We start from the raw sequence: 19,770 nt of genomic DNA, 5'->3' as shown, positions 1-19,770 counted from the left end.
TCTTTCATTGATCCCTGCATTCTGAGCCCCTTCTCTCTATGTTTCCTAGTATGTCTACAACATTCTAAGTAAAGGTACACCATATTTAAAGGGATGGCTTAAGATAAATGTACTATAAATCCTATTGAATGAAAACTCCACAAGAATATCTGTTGGCCAAATGTATTCAGCACATGAAAGGGAATCCCCTCAAATGTTCTACTGCTTAATCTCCTGTTCCACTTATAGAATGTTAGTTCAAAAGTATTGTGGAGCTCCTGCACCTAAATATAAACAGTAATGGCACCCAAAACGAGTACGGACATCTATTTCAGTCCAAGCACTGGGTAAGTCTGATTACTAACTACTGAGAAGTGCTTAGGAAAGGCGTGTGTACATTTCCTGTCGGAATGGCGCCCTAGGGTAGTAGTTCCATCATGTTCTCAGGTTATGGAAAGTTCTTCGGGGTATGTGCTCTTTCAGGAATCAGTTTTTCACCATACCATTTGTCATGGCCCCTTACTTCAACCAGAGATCGTTTAGAATAAACTTTTCTATACCGTTTCAGCTTCTATATCTTATCTTGATGCACCCTCATAGATTGGAAAGTATTTCCTGAGTGGTGCAGCGGTCTAAGGCACTGCATTGTAGTGCTTGAGGCATCACAACAGACCCAGGTTTGATCTCGGGCTGTGTCACAACCGGCCGTGACCGGGAGTCCCATAGGGTGGCGCACAATTTGCCCAGCGTCGTCCGGGTTAGGGGAGGGTTTGGCTGGGGGAGGGGTTTTACTTGGCTCATTACGCTCTAGCAACTCCTTGTGGTGGGCCGGGCTCCTGCAGGCTGACTTCAGTCGTCAGTTGAACGGTGTTTCCTCCCACACATTGGTGCAGCTTGCTTCCAGGTTAAGCGGGCGGGTGTTAAGCGAGGTTTGGCGGGTCATGTTTCGGAAGACGCCTGACTTGACCGTTGCCTCTCCCGAGCCCTTTGGGAGTTGCAGCAGAGACAAGGTCTAAAACGGGAGGGGGGGGAATAAATGGAAAGTATTTTCCATTAATATCCACTGTATGCTGTCTCAACCCAAAGTGATGGAACACTGCATCCTAAATGTAACACTCAGCTCATTCAGCGCTGGAGTAAGGGAGTGATTTTAGAAAAAGGCATTAAAAACATGCACAATATCTGAAAAGTTACATTTTATTTGTACATTCTGTTGAAACAATTTTTTTTACAAAAAGGTTTAATATATCAAAACCTCAAATTATTTTATTTAGACTTAATCCAACCTGAAATATATAATTAATGAATCAATAATAATAACATGGATATGCTTTTATCCCGAGTGACTTACAGTTTATTACCTATCCAATAACATAATTTATTTCAGCAATTAAAGTAAAGAATCAGATCATCTTTTAACAAATAAATACTAAGCTATCTCTTATAAGAAAAACAGGAGGAAAACAGTTCTCTGAGAATATAAACATTAAGACTTAATAGGTAGTGAAATAAAACAACATATCTCGTTGATTACAATTCTGTAATATTTCAATAAGTCACATCTCAGAACAATAATTTATATCTATCATCTCTGTAACACTATTTCTGAAGAACCTAAAGTATTCAATAAGTCTAAATAAATTATATTCATGTTTCCCTACCATTCAGAATTACACATACATCTTCATTAATTATTAGCATACAAAAACCATGAGAAAGAAAATTAACACGTTGCATTGAATGACACCAAGGTCTTGATCCTCCCTACTACGGGATCAAAGATCCCAATGGTACCTGTGTCCTGCTTGCCCATGAAAATAGACTGGCCAGTGCTCCGAAAGCTCTCTTCCCTGTGAGAGCAATTCACTAGGAACAAAGACTTAGCATTCCTGCGCTACAGTAGTATTAGCACGTCCAACGCCGTTTTGGCCGCAATGCCTTTGTCTAGTGCAGTGCAGTCACTCGACTTGGAGGCTTAGCACAGGTGCAGCACAGACTTGTTGATCTCAGGGTTGGTCCAGTCATTCCTGAGGTCGTCTAGGTGATTGTCGAAGTCGATCAGGCTCTCGTAGGACCTGCCTTCCAGCAGAGCCGACGTGATCTTCTGAGCCTCACACCAGTCCTCAAAGCAGTCTCTGGAACACACACAAACCAACACTCCAGAACCTCAGCTCCACCTTCAAGAATCACAAATCAAATCGCATTTGTCACAAGTGCCCAATATAACTGGTGTAGACTTCACCGTGAAATGCTCGCTTACGAGCACTTCCCAACAATGCAAAGTTTAAAAATAAAATAGTAACACGAGGAATAATTAAAAATACACAAGAATGGAGCAATATACAGGGAGTACCAGTACCAGATCAATGTGCAGTGGTACGAGGTATTTGAGGTAGATATGTACATGAAGGCAGGGTAAAGTGACTAGGCATCAGGATAGATAATAATAGTAAAATAAATATCTACCACACTAGGTTCTATTTCACTAACAGATATTGACATAGTGTATACCATGTAGTTCCAAATCTTTATCTTTGGACAGGAATAAGACACCCATCAAGAAATGATGCTTCCACAAGTCTAAAACTGCTGTAGTGTTGCAATGCGGTATGCAAGGCTGACCATATAATTACATATTAGAACTCATTTTTGATCCAATCAGTAATTTTACAGAATCTCTGAGAGGTCGACAGCCTGTGTTTATGGTATAGCTGTTAAGACTGTCAAATGTCTGCATGTCCAAATCTTTTTGGATAAATGGCTGTTCAGTAGCTTTGATATATCTTGCCCACATTACATATTAGGAAAGCTCAGGAACACTTACGCATTACAGTCCCTGCATTTCCACTTGTTTTCATGGTGGTCATAGATGGCTAATATGGGCTCATAGCAGCCCATGGTGAATCTGGTGCTGTCCACCTGAGGAACACAACATTATTAGAGATACAGTGGTCAGTGTAGATCTTATGTGTGAATTCAGTAATGTGGCAGTTCTGATATTGGACAGCTAATAGAGGATTACCATAATCATTGCTGCTTCGCTGAAGTTCTCTGCAATCCTGGCCCCAACTTTTTCAGCAAACTGGTTAGGTCTGTGGGAGTCAAAAGAAGACAAGAGTACATTGTGTACCATATCAACACAACTCTCCACAGAGCACAAAAGGGATCCTGTATCAAAATCTTGTTACCTGAAGTCCTTTGTGCGCTCGTTGGCTTGGTAATACCCAGCTATGACATATTTATTCTCTTTACACCACGTGTCAATCTGGATGTGGGGAAAGAAAAAAATGTTTGACTAAACTCAACACCACTGTGAAGGAAGTTTCTGATAAACTCCACCAATGGACAAGTTCATCAGACACTTCCTTCACTATGATGTTGCGTTTAGCTTGACGTGTCAGCAGGATTGACAGCTGTTAAATGCACTTCTACTTCAACAGGCCCAGCAACTTGCTGTGGTGAACATGCAATGGAGTAACGTGAACATTTTTTAAACATGATGTGAATAGAAGATAAAGACGATCAATTCACTCACCAATGTAAGTGCCACTTCCAGCATAGGTGCCAATGCAAGTGTGCCGTGGAATAGTGGTATACAATCCACACAGAGGATTGGAGTGGAGTGGCTGTCTTTTTTCTTCTCCTTCTGTTTCTCAGCAACCAGTAATCCGTTCACGGCGCAATGAGGATATTTAGCAGCATGCAAAAGCATCTTGCAATAAGCCTGAGTTGTCAATTTAATACTCATTATTATTTCGAGATAAACACTAAACTAGCTAATTGTATAAGGATGGTCTGGAGACTGCTAGCTTGACAGCTAGCCAACGGATATCATACCCGATACAACAGAGAGACAGTGACAGCTCTGCCAGGTTGACTACGGTAATCGAGTCTCTTATAACTAGCTACCTACATAAAGGTCACTTTTCGTGAATGTTACAGTGCATTAATGTTGTATGTTGGTCACGACGGTAACGTTATATCCTACTACAAATGAACGCTGCTTGGCTTCTCTGGTGGTTTGCACCGGTACTATACTACACACACACACACACCGCTGTGAAACAGGCAAGAATAACTAAGTACTTCTGGGTCACGTATATTTGGAATCCTTCAGAATAAAAATCCAGCCCTGTATACTTTGTAAATTAATAACTAGGGCGAAAATTATGGAAAATGTGCACAATTATCGATATATTGTATACTACTTATCATACAAATAATAATTAAAAGTAATTATATAAGACATTGTCATTTATTTGTTGATATGTTTATTTTTTAAAGCCTAAATGGTCATCAATGTTTTTTGTGCGTGTACTCATTTATTGCACCTTACAAAAGTATTTGTACATTGTGTCACAGTAAAAGGGGGTTCCACTCTACTCAGGAGCACTTCTTGTTTCCAAATACACCGAGTTTACACCCAGAGGAGTGTTGCTGTTCCTTTTGGCGGCACTTAAAGAGTGGCCCGTCATCTTAAATCCAATCGTTTTTTCATATTGGACATACATATTGTACCTATCTGTACATTGTGTCACAGTAAAAGGGGGGTCATTCTACTCAGGAGCACATTTAGTTTCCAAATACACAGAGTTTACACCCAGAGGAGCATCACTGCTGATTTGGTGGCCTTTAAAGTGTGGCCCATCAACTTAAATCCAATGTCTAATATGAAAAAACTGTTTGATTTAAGTTGATGGGTCACCAAATGAGCAGCGACACTCCTCTGGGTGTAAACTCTGTGGATTTGGAAACTTTGAGTGCTCCTAAGTAGAATGGATTGTGTACTACTATGCAAAAAGAAAAACGTACTGAACAGGGTTCAATATGAATGGGTTAATTAAGAATGGTATTTACAAGTGTTTTCAAAAGTTGATTATTATAATTATTATAATATTATTAATATTGTTATTACTATTAGTATTAATAGTAGCATTATAAATAATGTTTTGTTATTTATTACTGTTCTTACCATAACTATTTAGTCATCATTAGTTTTATCTCAATCTCTTCATTCAAAGACTCAATTATGGACTCTTACTGACAGTTGTGGCTGCTTTAAGTGCTTCAACCTTCTTGCCCTTTGTGCTGTTGTCTGTGCCCAATAATGGTCATACCCTGTTTTGTGCTGCTACCATGTTGTGCTGCTGCCATGTTTTTGTTGTGTTGTGTTGCTACCATGCTGTGTTGTTATGTGTTGCTGCCATGCTATGTTGTTGTCTTAGGTCTTTCTTTATATAGTGTTGTGTTGTCTGTCTTCTCGTGATGTGTGTTTTTGTCCTATATTTTTTATTTAATTTATTTTTAATCCCAGCACACGTGACTGGCAGGAGGCCTTTTGGTAGGCCTTCATTGTAAATAATAATTTGTTCTAAACTGACTTGCCTACTTAAATGAAGGTTAAATAAAATTATTTGTAATGCTGTTAACAATAATGTCAATGCTATAATATTATTTGTGCTATAATGGCGATTAACTGTATTATTTTTTCACAAAATTATAAGTGTGCTAACATTTCCTCATAAAACGTTACGAATTTCAACCGTTTGTATTATTTTTCGCCATCTTCATTGAGAAACTTTTACTTTAAAGTAAAATCTCCGAGGTCAAGGCCTTATTCTTGCTAGGTCTTGCTTATTCTTGCTGGCGGAACGAAGGTAGCACACACCCGGGTTGAATCCCACACCATATGGCAGGCCACAAACACCATTTTGGTTCATCTCAGGGCACACCGCGTGACAGGAAGAATGCCAATGCTGCGCAACATGGTAGCAAATGAACACTAGTTTCGCTACATTGTCGTAAAAGTTCAAGTTCAAATTCAATTGCACAGCTAAATGAATCACCACGCACATGATTTTACAAACACATTTTAATATGTATATAATAGTGTGAGTACTTATGACCGATTGACCTTCCATAGTTTCCCATAATCCCGCGCTAGCTACGTATTTCCGGTTAATCACACTTTAAACCTTTATGGTTTTTGGAGCGTCGGCGAAACGAGAACAAGTAAGAGATGTCGGGTGAATTTTCTAAATTATTAGACGTCTGATATACAGCTATCATAGAACATATTATATCGTTTTTAATGAAGATAAACATGCTGTGTAATCAAAAATGGATTTGTCAATGTTTCCGAGAGCGGAGTGAAGAGATGTGACATTGAAGAGAGAGGCAAGACAAGACAAGACAAGGGGCAAATAGGCAATGGTTGGCTAGGCTAGCTAGCTTCCTAGCTAACGTTAGTTACGGTGTCATTTTCCTGTATGTAGTCTGTTTTGTGGGTATTCCTCCTCATAGTAATGTGTATTGTTACTGTGGATTTTAGACCGGAACAGGAATATTACACAATGTTGGATGTCTGCCATGTATTTGACCTTGTGCCAGTTAGCGATGATTAGCATTGTTAGCTTGAGTGTGAGCCTTCTAGCTAGCATCGTTTGAACCAATGATTTGTATAAACCCCTGATGCCTGAAGGGGCGCAGTATTGAGGTCACTGCGCAGTCATCATGGTACTCCTCAATTGTAAAACAGATTTTGGAAGCAATAGAAGTGCCAATGTGGCCGACCGGTGGCTTCAAAGCATCTCAATGACCATTACATAGGTTGCAGTCCAAAAACTAAAAAGACACACTATCCCCTCAGTACTCAAAGTAAGTGGACACTTCTGACATATCATGACGCCTGACAAGTACACTTTCAGGGCAAGGAAGGGGGACACTTTTTTTTGGGGGGGGGGGGGGGGGGGGGGGGGGGGGTAGAACATCAGTTTATCACCTTTGTTATAATTCTGGATATTACAAATGTTTACTTTAAAAAAAATGAACAGGAAATCAAAATCAGTAAGAAAAGGGTATCACAACCTGAGAAAGGAACTAAAATTGTACCTGGATAAAACATGAGAGAAATACACAAACATTACGCTATATATAGGTCTTTGCAATGTTTTGAATCAATGTCATTTATCAATTTCAGAACAGAATTAACTATTTGTAAATGCATCCTGTAAACAGTAGAAACACTAGTTGTAAAAAAAACTAATGAAAGGGTACATGTAAAAAAAAAAAATGCATGTCTATCAATTAGAAAAGCCTGTTATAATAATGTAATAGCATCGTCAATAGGAGAAAATGCTTGCCCAAGATGCTTCATGCATGCACCCTTTGCCGTGCCGATTTGCACACACATTAAAGGTGTGACTCCAATCAGCTTCAAAACAGATACATGATACAAAGTACCCTAAAAGTCTTCTGCTAAGAGAACTAAGGGGGACAAGACTGCACACTACTTTTAACACATCATTGCTCAAATCAAGCTACTTAAGAGGAAAAGTGGGAAGGGAGGGAAAGACAGCCTGAGGACACGTAAATTAGGGAGGCATCTAAGCACGCTCCCCACGGATATGATGGGCCAGCTGGATGTCTTTGGTCATGATGGTGACACGCTTGGCATGGATGGCACACAAGTTGGTGTCCTCAAACAAACCAACAAGGTATGCCTCGCTGGGCTCCTGCAGGGCTCCAATGGCTGCACTCTGGAAACGCAGGTCAGTCTTGAAGTCCTGAGCAATTTTTCTCACCAAGTGCTGGAAGGGCAGTTTGCGGATCAGCAGCTCAGTGGACTTCTGGTACCGATGGATCTCACGCAGGGCCACCGTACCAGGCCTGTAGCGATGGGGCTTCTTGACCCCACCAATAGAAGGGGCGCTCTTTGGGCAGCTTTGGTGGCCAGCTGCTTACGTGGGGCTTTGCCTCCAGTAGATTTATGGGCTGTCTGCTTGGTACGGGCCATGGCTCCTACAAATCACCTGGAATGGGCAATTAATTAGGGCCGATTTCAAGTTTTCATAGCAATCGGAAATCAGTATTTTTGGGCACCGATTTAATTATTTTTTACACCTTCATTAAATCTTTATTTAACTAGGTAAGTCAGTTAAGAACACATTCTTATTTTCAATGACGGCCTAGGAACGGCAGAACGAGAGATTTTCACCTTGTCAGCTCGGGGGATTCAATCTTGCAACCTTACAGTTAACTAGTCCAATGCTCTAACCACCTGCCTCTCATTGCACTCCACGAGGAGACTGCCTGTTACGCGAATGTAGTAAGCCAAGATAAGTTGCTAGCTAGGATTAAACTTATTTTATAAAACACAATCAATCAATCATAATCACTAGTTAACTACACATGGTTGATGATATTACTAGTTTATCCAGCGTGTCCTGCGTTGCATATAATCGATGCGGTGCGTATCGTTGCTCCAATGTGTACCTAAGCATGAACATCAATGCCTTTCTTAAAATCAATACACAGAAGTATATATTTTTAAACCTGAATATTTAGCTAAAAGAAATCCAGGTTAGCAGGCAATATTAAAACCAGGTGAAATTGTCACTTCTCTTGCGTTCATTGCACGCAGAGTCATCGTATATGCAACAGTTATAGTTTCCTAATTTGCCAGAATTTTATGTAATTCTGACATAACATTGAAGGTTGTGCAATGTAACAGGAATATTTAGACTAATGGATGCCACCCCTTAGATAAAATAAGGAACGGTTCCGTATTTCACTGAAAGAATAAACGTCTTGTTTTCGAGATGATAGTTTCCGGATTCTACCATATTAATGACCTAAGGCTCGTATTTCTGTGTGTTATTATGTTATAACTAAGTCTATGATTTGATAGAGCAGTCTGACTGAGCGGTGGTAGGAAGCAGCAGGCTCGTTAACATTCATTCAAACAGCACTTTTGTGTGTTTTGCCAGCAGCTCTTCGTTGTGCGTCAAGCATTGCACTGTTTATGACTTCAAGCCTATCAACTCCCGAGATTAGGCTGGTGTAACCGATGTGAAATGGCTAGCTAGTTAGCGGGGTGCGCTCTAATAGCGTTTCAAACGTCACTAGACGTCTGAGACTTGGAGTGGTTCCCCTTGCTCTGCATGGGTAACGCTGCTTCAAGGGTGGCTGTTTTCGTTGTGTTCCTGGTTCGAGCCCAGGGAGGAGCGAGGACAGGGACGGAAGCTATACTGTTACACTGGCAATACTAAAGTGCCTATAAGAACATCCAATAGTCAAAGGTTAATGAAATACAAATGGTATAGAGAGAAATAGTCCTATAATTCCTATAATAACTACAACCTAAAACTTCTTACCTGGGAATATTGAAGACTCATGTTAAAAGGAACCACCAGCTTTCATATGTTCTCATGTTCTGAGCAAGGAACTTAAACGTTAGCTTTCTTACATGGCGCATATGGCACTTTTACTTTATTCTCCAACACTTTGTTTTTGCATTATTTAAACCAAATTGAACATGTTTCATAATTTATTTGAGGATAAATTGATTTTATTAATGTATTATATTAAGTTAAAATAAGTGTTCATTCAGTATTGTTGTAATTGTCATTATTACAAATAAATAAAAATAATCGGCCGACTAATCGGTATGGGCTCTTTTTTTTGGTCCTCCAATAATCGGTATCGGCGTTGAAAAATCATAATCGGTCAACCTCTACAACAGACAATGTTAAAAATATGAAACTCGTCTTGTGTCCTTATTTATTGCGTTGTTCACACCTGGAAGGAACGATTTTTAAACGGACTGCCCTTGCCCGGAAATTCGTCACTTGTTCATCCTGCGATGATTGTTTTCAGCCACTGTAGCTTGTGGGTGCTTTATATGCGCTACAGTCAATTATGATTGCATGTCTACCTATATTAACTATATAATTATGAATTTACGCCTACTTTATGATGGCTATTAAATTAATTATCTAACTAACGTTAGCCTGCCTAGCTGGAACTTCTGAAGAAGGAACATGTTTTATTTCTACAATTTCCAAAAGCTAACCAAACAAAAACATAATTACTTTTATGAGACGTGTGTGTGTGCTGTTATGTGCATTAGTAGCACAATTTCTAACCTTTTTACATTAGTTTTTACTTATACTTGTATGTTGACTTCTCCATTGATGTTGTTTTTAAGTTTTGGCTGACTTAGCGAATGTACAATTGTCGCAAATTGAATTATGTGGAGTTTCAGGCCCAGAGTGAACATAATTGTGCACTCGTAAACTCGACTAAAAACGAGTGCTGAGGGGCTTATGTTGCAAACTTCCCTTGCTTGGCTAATCATTTGGAGCGCCCACCAAGATGGTGACGGGATTCCCCTAAAGGGCATAAGGCAAGGGTACGTGGACGAGGATGTCTTTTTATGAGTTTAAACCGCAACCACCATCTTGAAGGGCGGTCCAAATGATTAGCCAAGCAAGGGAAGTTTGCAACTTAAGCCCTGCAGCCCTCGTTTTTAGTAGAGTTTGTGAGTGTACAATTAGGTTCACACCGGGCCTGAAACTCCCCATATTTCAATTTGCGACGATTGGTTTGAACCAATACCTGGGCTTGAGGAGATGATGAATATGATGACATTTCCTCTGAAGTCCAGATCCTTCAATTCAAAGTCCCATTAACCAGTTCTGCAAATGTTATGTCAAAACATTCAGTACTCAACAATATATGGTGTTTCATAGAGCAACTATCATCATTACTGCTGTTACTCATGGTTTGTACTTCCAAAAAAGGTTAAAGTAAAAACACATTCTTGTTGACCCTTTTTGGAAGTGCATGCCATGAGTAACATCAGTAATAACGATAGTAGTTCTGCGAAACTCCATATTTTGATGAGTCCAGATCGCATTTTTACATAATTAAAGTTTGCAGAGCTGGCTAATGGGACTTTGAACTGAAGGATCCTGGGCGTCGGAGGAAATCTCATATTCATCCCCTCCACAAGTCCAGGTACTAGTTCAGCTAACGTTAGCCTAGGTTGAATATAACAACTCATTATTTTCAACATAGATGTTAGCTAGCTATCTATTAGCCTGTCTAATGTTACCATTGAAATTTTTGGTTAATGTAAGCTTGAAATGTCCAGTGCTGATGGATGGCTAGTTATGTTTAGTTTGCTAGGCAACTTCCTAGCATAGACATTTTAGCTGGGTAACTTCATCTAGGTTATCGTAGCTAGCTAGTTTTTCCTATTTTTTTTTGCCAGTTCTGTTTCTTAGATTTGTATTTGTTACAAAAACTGGTTGCTAGCTATGTGTGCTTGGGCAGTGACCATAACTAGTTGCTAAATGTCAGATTAGGGAGGCGTGCAGTTTCATAAATTATCTTGTTGCTATTTTTGACAAATTGATTAAGAATAAAACTATTTTACAAAGACCTGATGGCTAGCCGCTAGGCTATAGTTCCATGTCATCAGAATAACCTCTTTGAGATTCGTTGGTCAGTAATGTTTTGTTACATTAGTAGCTAGCGATATTCATTTTTCATCAAGGGTTTTCTCATACATGTTATTTTCTTTCAGAATGCTGGCCACCAGAGCCCTTAGCCTTGTTGGCAAACGTGCCATTTCCACATCAATCTGTGTACGTGGGGAACATGGTGAGTGACTGTTGGCAGCACACACCACAAACTTGACCTTCATGGTATGGACCTTTTTAAACCACCGTCTTGTAAATTGTACCTACCACTAAAAAGTTGGCACACAAACAAATGTTAACAATGGATAAAATATACCAGCATGGTTTGGAGATGTACAGTAATCAGACAATACCAGTTTATTGTAGAATTAGATTTTTTTTATTTTAGGTAAACTGAAAAAGAAGTTATACGGCTCCCAAAACCACACAGAATGTATTTGCATATACACATATTTGCTGTGCAGGTTTGAATACATGTATTTACTGGTTGTGTGTCAGTCCTATGTAGTAACATGGTGAGTTTCCTGCAGGTGTTGCCAAGGTAGACGACTACGCTCTCCCAGCCTACTTTGACAGGCGGGAGAACCCCCTCCCAGACGTCCAGTTTGTGACAGAGCTGAGTGCAGTGCAGAAGTCCTTAAAGGAGAAGGAGAAGGGCTCCTGGGCCACACTCTCCAATGAGGAGAAGATTGCATGTAAGTGGTTTTCACCTTGTTGTTGAATACTTGACATTTGTTTTTTTTAGTTTTTTGCTTATTCAAAACAAGAAAGAAGTATTGTTTTGCCTATCTGTTCTGTTAGTGGGGATATAATGATTCACCGATACGCGTCGGTCCCCGGTTCAAATGTTTAAGATGTGAGTGCATCTGTCCGTGGGAGCCCAAACCGATCCATATGTAGCATGAATATGAACCAATGAAAATGTTACAAATCGGTTCACTCATGTTTATTACGTCTTTTTTTTTGTTGCCTTATTCTGAAAATACATTATCTGTTTGAATTGATGTGTCCTCTCCTTCAGCCTATGACACTTTTATGCATGTAACTGCATGTGATATTGATCTACAAGTCCGATAACCGCGCCGTGCGGGAGACGCAGCTGCTCGCGCCAACGAGAGCTAGGGCAACCTACCCCATCCCTGTTCTAATATTCGTAGGCAACATCTGCACAGCACCTTCAGCATTTACATGTTTTTAAAATGGCTTTTGCAATATTAAATTGGTTTCCCTCAATTAATAAAATCTATGTAATTTGCTGGGTCATTTAGCTAGGCTTCCATCCAATTGGAATATTCTCAAATCTGCATAAAAACCATATGCAGATTTTCATCACACAATTTTCCATCAAGTTGACCTGTTGAGGATAAAAGGCTGGCGTTGTGCACATAAAAATTGCGTTTGCGGTTAAATTCCCATGTACTGAATAGAAAATACAAGATAAATGGGTTTCTACCGCATTTTCAACTCTACTGATGGTTTTCTCACAAACAATGTTGTTATATAGTGAGTGTACCCACTCTGGTATTGGCACGTGCGCTGTAGCCATCAGGTCGCAGACACAGTGTGGGTATAGCCTACATTAGATTATTATGGACAAAAGAGAGATTATTTTTGTCACGGCAGCCAAGCGTCAACGATCATGTCACCAGAATAAGACACTATTTATTGGGAGGAAGCATCAAGCTCATCACCTGCACTTTCACCACCCTGTGAAGTTCACTTATTTCATCTGTATCCTAATAAACTGCATGCTTTCCTGACAAGTCCTAATGTGGGAGGATCACACGTCATTGCGTGACTCCAGGTTTACTTCGATATACTGGTTATTATGTAGCAGTATTTATTAGAGAGGTAAATATAAAGATTATGTTCGGGCGCCAGGCAGGTATTAACCATGCCGAAAGGACAAGAGTAGAATAGAGAGAGTACCACTACCAGATCCACACACATCAGCAGAAGAGACTGCCTAGAGTGTAGCCTGTTTCCCAGATAGCCAGTGGAGAGAAGACACACCATATAAACCCACGTCACAGCACAGGGGTAACCCCACCAATAATACCTCATCAGCACAGGGGTAACCCCACCAATAATACCTCATCAGCACAGGGGTAACCCCACCAATAATACCTCATACAATAATAATAATGGCAGAACAATTGAACAGCAACTTCATAGAAACAATTTACAAGATAGAACCCAGTCATCAACAGAGGATTTGCAATAATCTGTATTACCTTCCAGTGGAGGAATACAGAGTGTATGAAGGTGGGGGGTGTTCATAGACAAAACAAAGGCCTTAAAAATGTCCACAATCTTCTCGGCCACATGTCATTAGTACACCCCGCCTCAATACAGTTCAAATAACAATCCTCAACTTACAAGCAACCTCCCTTTTAACTAAAATGTCCACCCAAATACTCCTGGCAGGGCAATAATAGTCCAGCTCTAATGAACATCAATGGGAAGTGCATTTGAAAAATAGAACGTCTGTTGCAGGGTAAAGCACTGGAACAAGAGAGGAGAGAAAGAGAACGAGAGAGATCTTGGCTGTGGTCTTCAGGCTTGCCGGTGTACTGTCTGACCGTCTGATTTGTTGGTTTGAATGTCAAAGCTTCGCAACAATGTTGCTACTAAACCATGCGATCCATAACCGGCGCGGTCCCAAACGATAACAACCACGACCTAGAGCTGTCACACCGACGATTGAGTTAAATACTTTATAAACTACACACTCTGCAAATAAACAAGGACGTCTGCAGCACAGCACACACAATCAAACTGTCGCGCCAACCAAGAGCTCCTTCCCAGAGTGCTGAAAGAGCTGTCTTTATTTCCTCCTTCCTTACTGCTGATGCGCTCTTAAAGTGTCAGCGCACGGTGAAGGCTCCGTACAGGATTTCGCCACAATTATATCAATATTTGCTCATTAAAGCGTTTCCACTGACTTTTCAAGCATAATTAATTTAAAGACACTAAAGCACATATGTCAGAGTCAAGGCCCGCGGGCCACATCCGGCCCGCAAGAAGGTTTTTTACGGCCCCTGGGATGATCTTGATTTATTATTAGAACCGGCCCGCAGCAAGCCGGCAGCCCGCAGATCTTTTACACGCACCAATACTACATTTCCCACAATGCAAAGGTGACGCACCGAGCAGTAGGCTGCTTCATTTCAATATTTATTGGCACAGCAGTCGTCAGCATCACAGTAAAATTAACTTTCAGATACCCATCAAAAATGGCAAAACGGAAGGTGGATACTGAGAACCGGGGGTTTCAAACAAGGTGGGAGTCGGAGTATATGTTCACGAAGGTAGCTGGAAAACCTGTGTGTCTTCTGTGTGGAGAAAGTGTGGCGGTACTGAAAGAGTATAATCTGAGACGACATTATGAAACGAAACACGCGGACACACACGCGGACGCAACTGTCAAGGCCAGTTTTATTTTGGCAGAAGAGATCGCTAAATCAGCCCGGCCATTTACGGAGGGGGATTTCATCAAAAACTGCATGATTAAAGTTTGTGACGAAGTTTGCCCAGAAAAAAGGCAACTCTTTTTAAATGTGAGTCTGAGCAGAAACACCATTGCCGAGAGAGTAGACCAGTTGTCCATCAATCTAAAAGAGCAGCTTGTGAAAAAGGGAAAATATTTTATTGCATATTCCTTGGCTGTGGATGAGAGCACCGACATTTCTGACATTGCCCAGTTGTCAATTTTCATCCGCGGAGTGGACTCCAACCTAAGCGTGACAGAGGAGTTTTTGGCTTTACGTCCTATGCATGGCACAACTACGGGGCATGATTTGTATGAAGAGGTGTCAAGATGTGTAAATGAGATGGAGCTGCCTTGGGAAAAACTCGTGGGTTTGACAACCGACGGAGCACCTGCGATGTGTGGACACAGGAGCGGACTGGTGGCGAAGATACGGGAAAAGATGCAAGAGGAAAACGCGACAGGTGAGCTGACAGCTTATCATTGTATCATACACCAGGAAGCGTTGTGCGGTAAAGCCTTGAAAATGGAGCATGTAATGAGCATCATCACGCGCACAGTTAACTTTATCAGAGCCAAAGGTTTGAATCACCGCCAGTTCAAGGCATTTCTGACGGAGTTAGAAACGGAGCATGGTGATTTGCCTTATCACACAGAGGTGCGATGGCTAAGCCAGGGAAAGGTGCTTCAAAGATGTTTCGAGCTTCGTGAGGAGATTTGTCTGTTCTTGGACAGCAAAGGGAAAGACACAACACAACTCCGAGACGAAATGTTTCTGTGTGAAATGGCTTTTCTGTGTGACATTACGAGTCATCTGAATGCAATAAACTTGCAGCTGCAGGGTCGGGATCGTGTCATCTCTGATATGTACAGTACAGTGAAGGCATTTAAAACCAAACTGACTCTGTGGGAGACGCAGATGCGGAAAGAAAATTTGAGCCACTTTCCCAGCTGCCAGACCATGAAAGAGAAGCTCTCTACCAGTGCGTTCCCGAGCACACAGTTGGCTGATAAAATAGGTATGCTTGCCGCTGACTTTCGACGCCGATTTGCTGACTTTGAAGCACAAAAAAGCAGGTTGGAACTGCTCGGTAACCCATTTGCTGTTGACGTGGAAAGCTCACCACCAAACCTCCAAATGGAGTTGATTGACCTCCAATGCAATGATGCACTGAGGGCAAAATATGCGGCAGTGGGTGCTGCGGAGTTCGCCCGTTTCCTCCCCGGCACAATGCCCCAGCTGCGCATCCAGGCTGCTCAAACGTTGTCTATGTTTGGCAGCACATACCTGTGTGAACAACTGTTTTCTTTGATGAACCTGAACAAAACATCACACAGAAGTCGACTTACTGCTGAACACCTCCACTCAATTCTGAGGATTTCTTCAGCTCAGAGCCTTACCCCGAACATTGATGAACTTGTGGAAAAGATGGGACACCACCAAGTATCACCCTCAACCTCAAACAAGTGAACATTACTGTGCAATCACATATTTAGAGTTTTTACTCAGTTCAAGTTTAAAAGTTAAAATTTAATATTTGTTTTCACTGCATGTTACTTCTCCTTAAACAAAGTGTTGTTTTTGATTAATAGATTTTTGCACTTTATTTTTTTGTATTTCAATCCAATTATATTTTAAAAATATTTCAGTTGAGTGGATGATAGAAAATTGCTATTATTGTTTTTTCTTTGAAGTAAATTTAGCCCACTTTTGCTAAAATAGAAAATATAGTCTACTGATGGTGCCTTGAATACCGGTTTCTTTCATTTAATGTTCATGTTATGGGGATATTTATATAAAGGAAATTTGTCTTTTGTGTCTGTTGAAAATTAAAGATTACTGACAGAGCCATAAGAAAATATTGCTTTATTTATCTGATCATATTGTAATATATTTGTTAGGTTTTCAGTAGGTTCAATTAGGTTCACTAGACTATATGCGTCATTTAAAAAATTTTCAATGAACATTCGAACAGTCCGGCCCTCGTCTTGTAGCTGATTTTTTTATTTGGCCCTCCGTCCATTTGACTTTGACACCCCTGCACTAAAGGATCACACCTTGTCTATTTTGTTTTGTCGACATTTGGAAAGTTTACTGACAAATTTTCCATCAGGCATGGCGTAACTTTTTTGGTGTCTAACATGTACTTTACTTGCATTAAAAGGTTGGATGGAAACCTGGTTTGTGTTACCAAATGCGCTGTTGGAAATAGTTTGACATGTGGACCTCTGTGGGCTACCGGAGTGGACATAACTCACATCTTGCTGATTGCACATCTAACTGCTGATTAGAGTTTTTCGATTGCCAAGTACCATACAAAATATTTTTGTTCTGCTTTAAACAGTTAATGGATTTGGTCATTTTTACATGAACATGGTAAAGGTGTATTTCATATCAAGGACGGCAATCATTTTCGCCAGCCGCACTGGTCAGAACGGGAGAAGAGAGCCGCTCTGGTTCCAAACTGTCAATAACATTCACTTTTGAGACAGGTGAAATCAAAAGCTGGGTTATATTAATTGGCCATGTATGTAAAAGCTAATTTCTTAAGATAAATATATACATTTTACTAGCTCAAAATGTATCTGGTATATGACAGGTTATAGCAGTGTGGGGACAAGACATAAATTGCCCCCCCTACTCTGATGCTCAGTCTGCCCTATGGATCAACTCACACATTACACACACGGCAGAAATACTTTTCTATCGTACAGCAACGACAAGCCATGGTTCATTCACTCAGCTCAGAGAAGTCAGCTCAGACAGATCCAACTCAGCTCCTGAGCTCCATCACTATCAGAAATTAATTTAGAATGGAAATGAATGTGTTCATGCCCTTGTTAATCGCATCGACTCATTCCACTAATTAAATCAAATCGTTTCAAACTACAAATATCGTTCCTGTATCGGAACCCATGTATCTAGATGCATATTGAATTGTGCTTGTAAGGAGAGATGCACATCCCTACCCGTTAGGCTGTGTTAAATGTTATCTAACAAGTCTTGCATTTTCTTTTTACCAACAGTGTACCGTATTAGCTTCAAGCAGAGCTTTGCAGAGATGAACGAGGGCACAAAGGAGTGGAAATCGGTTATCGCAGGAATGTTCTTCTTTATTGGCATGACAGGACTGGTTGTCCTATGGCAGAGGAAGTTTGGTATGTCTTCTAATAAGAAAATGAATGGGAACATTTATTGTGGATGGAGTCTGTGATAATTCAGTTGTAATATACTGAACAAAAAATATCAACGCAACAATTTCAAATTTTACTGAGTTACAGTTCAAATAAGGAAATAAATATATAAATTAGGTCCAAATCTATGGATTTCACATGACTGGGTAGGGGTGCAGCCATGGGTGGGCCTTGGGGGGCATAGGCCCACTCACTGGGGAGCCAGGCCCAGCCAATGAGGTTTTTCGACAGAAAGGGGCTTTATTCCAGACAGAAATACTCCTCAGCACACCCCCCACCCTCAGATGATCCTGCAGGTGAAGAAGCTGGATGTGGAGGTCCAGGGCTGCCGTGGTAACACATGCTCTGCGGTTGTGAGGCCGGTTGGGCGTACTGACAAATTCTCTAAAACAACATTGGAGGCAGCTTATGGTAGGGATGGTTATTCAATTCTCTAGCAACAGCTCTGGTGGACCTTCCTGCAGTCAGCATGCCAATTGCAGGCTCCCTCAACTTGAGACATCTGTTACATTATGTTGTGTGACAAAACTGCACATTTTAGAGTGGCCTTTTATTGTCCCCAGCACAAGGTGCACCTGTTTTAATGATCATGCTGTTTAATCAGCTTCTTGATATGCCACACCTGTCTGGTGGAGTATGATCCTAGCAAATGATAAATGCTCACTCACAGGGCTGTAAACAAATTTGTGCTAAAAATTTGAGCGAAATAAGCTTTTTGTGAGACATTTCTTGGCTATTTTATTTCAGCTCATAAAACATGGATCCAACACTTTACATGTTGCGTTTATATTTTTGTTCAGTGTGTGTTGATGTTCATCATTTTTCCACCCACCTGTTAAAAGCCACAAGTCAGCATTATTTTGCAATGAGATGGATATACAATATTATTTTTCAGACATATTATTTTACATAATTCAAATACTGTGTTTGGCCATCAGTGCCAATTCAAATAAATGGGTTGCCTGTCTTCTCTGCCATTGTATTGCCTCAACCATAATTGTTATAACTGACAAGCAACCAGGTTGGTATTGTGAAACAGAATGTTCTGAATGATGATTACCTTGGTAGATAAATGTTCAATACAGACTATTAAAGAATAAATGTTCATGGGTGAACTTTGAGGCAGAGCCTAACAAGCTGTCTGTCTCGCTGCAGTGTACGGACCTGTCCCCCCCACCTTTGAGTCAGAATGGAAGGAGAAGGAGGTGCAGAGGATGCTGGACATGAGGATCAACCCGGTGGAGGGCTTCTCAGCCAAATGGGACTATGACAACAAGGAATGGAAGAAGTAAACCAACCATCCAGAGGACCACATTACATACCATGACACCAACAAACATACAAACATACCAATTACCTGTCTGTATGTATCTATTGTCCACATTACCTCAGTACGTTTTGGAAGGTATCTTCCTCTTAAGGTCATCATGTATTATAGAGCAAAATAAAGTTCCTATGTTTATCCAATAGTGTGTCTCCACTTTGCTGTTATACTACCATGACACTGGAGGAGTAGGCCCTACATGTCAGGTATATTTTATATTTTACTAGTACATCAGGAACATCATAAACGGCATAGGTGTGATATTTCCACATCCATGGTTTTCCATATTTTAACTGGCAAGATTTGCCTCTTAATTGTGTGAAAATCGTACCGGGGTCAATAAGTGGTAAAGCACCATGTTTTTGGTTGCCATTTTTAAGGAATGCACACTAGTCCTGGATTAGGCTATGGCAAGCGTTTGTGGGTTTACAGGAAATAAAAAAACAGGCTATCAGATCATTCCAATAGTTAAAATGCATATATTTAGGGCGTAGTACTGAATTAATTGATAATCA

General features: G+C 40.5%; 2 protein-coding genes and 1 pseudogene across 2 annotated transcripts; 1 reads left to right on the top strand and 2 right to left on the bottom strand.

Annotated features, from left to right (window-relative positions):
* Positions 1–1,162: 1,162 nt before the first annotated feature.
* On the bottom strand, positions 1,163–4,067 carry LOC139385120 (ER membrane protein complex subunit 8-like). The gene is made up of 5 exons (XM_071130190.1): positions 3,515–4,067; positions 3,168–3,244; positions 3,002–3,071; positions 2,804–2,898; positions 1,163–2,114 (listed from the first exon to the last, which is right to left on the bottom strand). The coding sequence occupies exons 1-5, from the start codon at positions 3,725–3,727 to the stop codon at positions 1,955–1,957; spliced, it is 615 nt and encodes a 204-aa protein (XP_070986291.1). The 5' UTR covers positions 3,728–4,067; the 3' UTR covers positions 1,163–1,954.
* Positions 4,068–5,780: 1,713 nt separating this feature from the next.
* Positions 5,781–19,398, top strand: LOC139384679 (cytochrome c oxidase subunit 4 isoform 1, mitochondrial-like). The gene is made up of 5 exons (XM_071129501.1): positions 5,781–5,991; positions 11,351–11,427; positions 11,777–11,941; positions 17,764–17,895; positions 19,087–19,398. The coding sequence occupies exons 2-5, from the start codon at positions 11,352–11,354 to the stop codon at positions 19,221–19,223; spliced, it is 510 nt and encodes a 169-aa protein (XP_070985602.1). The 5' UTR covers positions 5,781–5,991; position 11,351; the 3' UTR covers positions 19,224–19,398.
* On the bottom strand, positions 7,321–7,774 carry LOC139384834 (histone H3.3A-like; annotated as a pseudogene).
* Positions 19,399–19,770: the final 372 nt, after the last annotated feature.

Source organism: Oncorhynchus clarkii, chromosome 26 (genome assembly GCF_045791955.1).
Source record: "Oncorhynchus clarkii lewisi isolate Uvic-CL-2024 chromosome 26, UVic_Ocla_1.0, whole genome shotgun sequence".
Lineage (NCBI taxonomy): Eukaryota > Metazoa > Chordata > Actinopteri > Salmoniformes > Salmonidae > Oncorhynchus > Oncorhynchus clarkii.
This window is presented reverse-complemented; position numbering and strand designations above follow the sequence as displayed.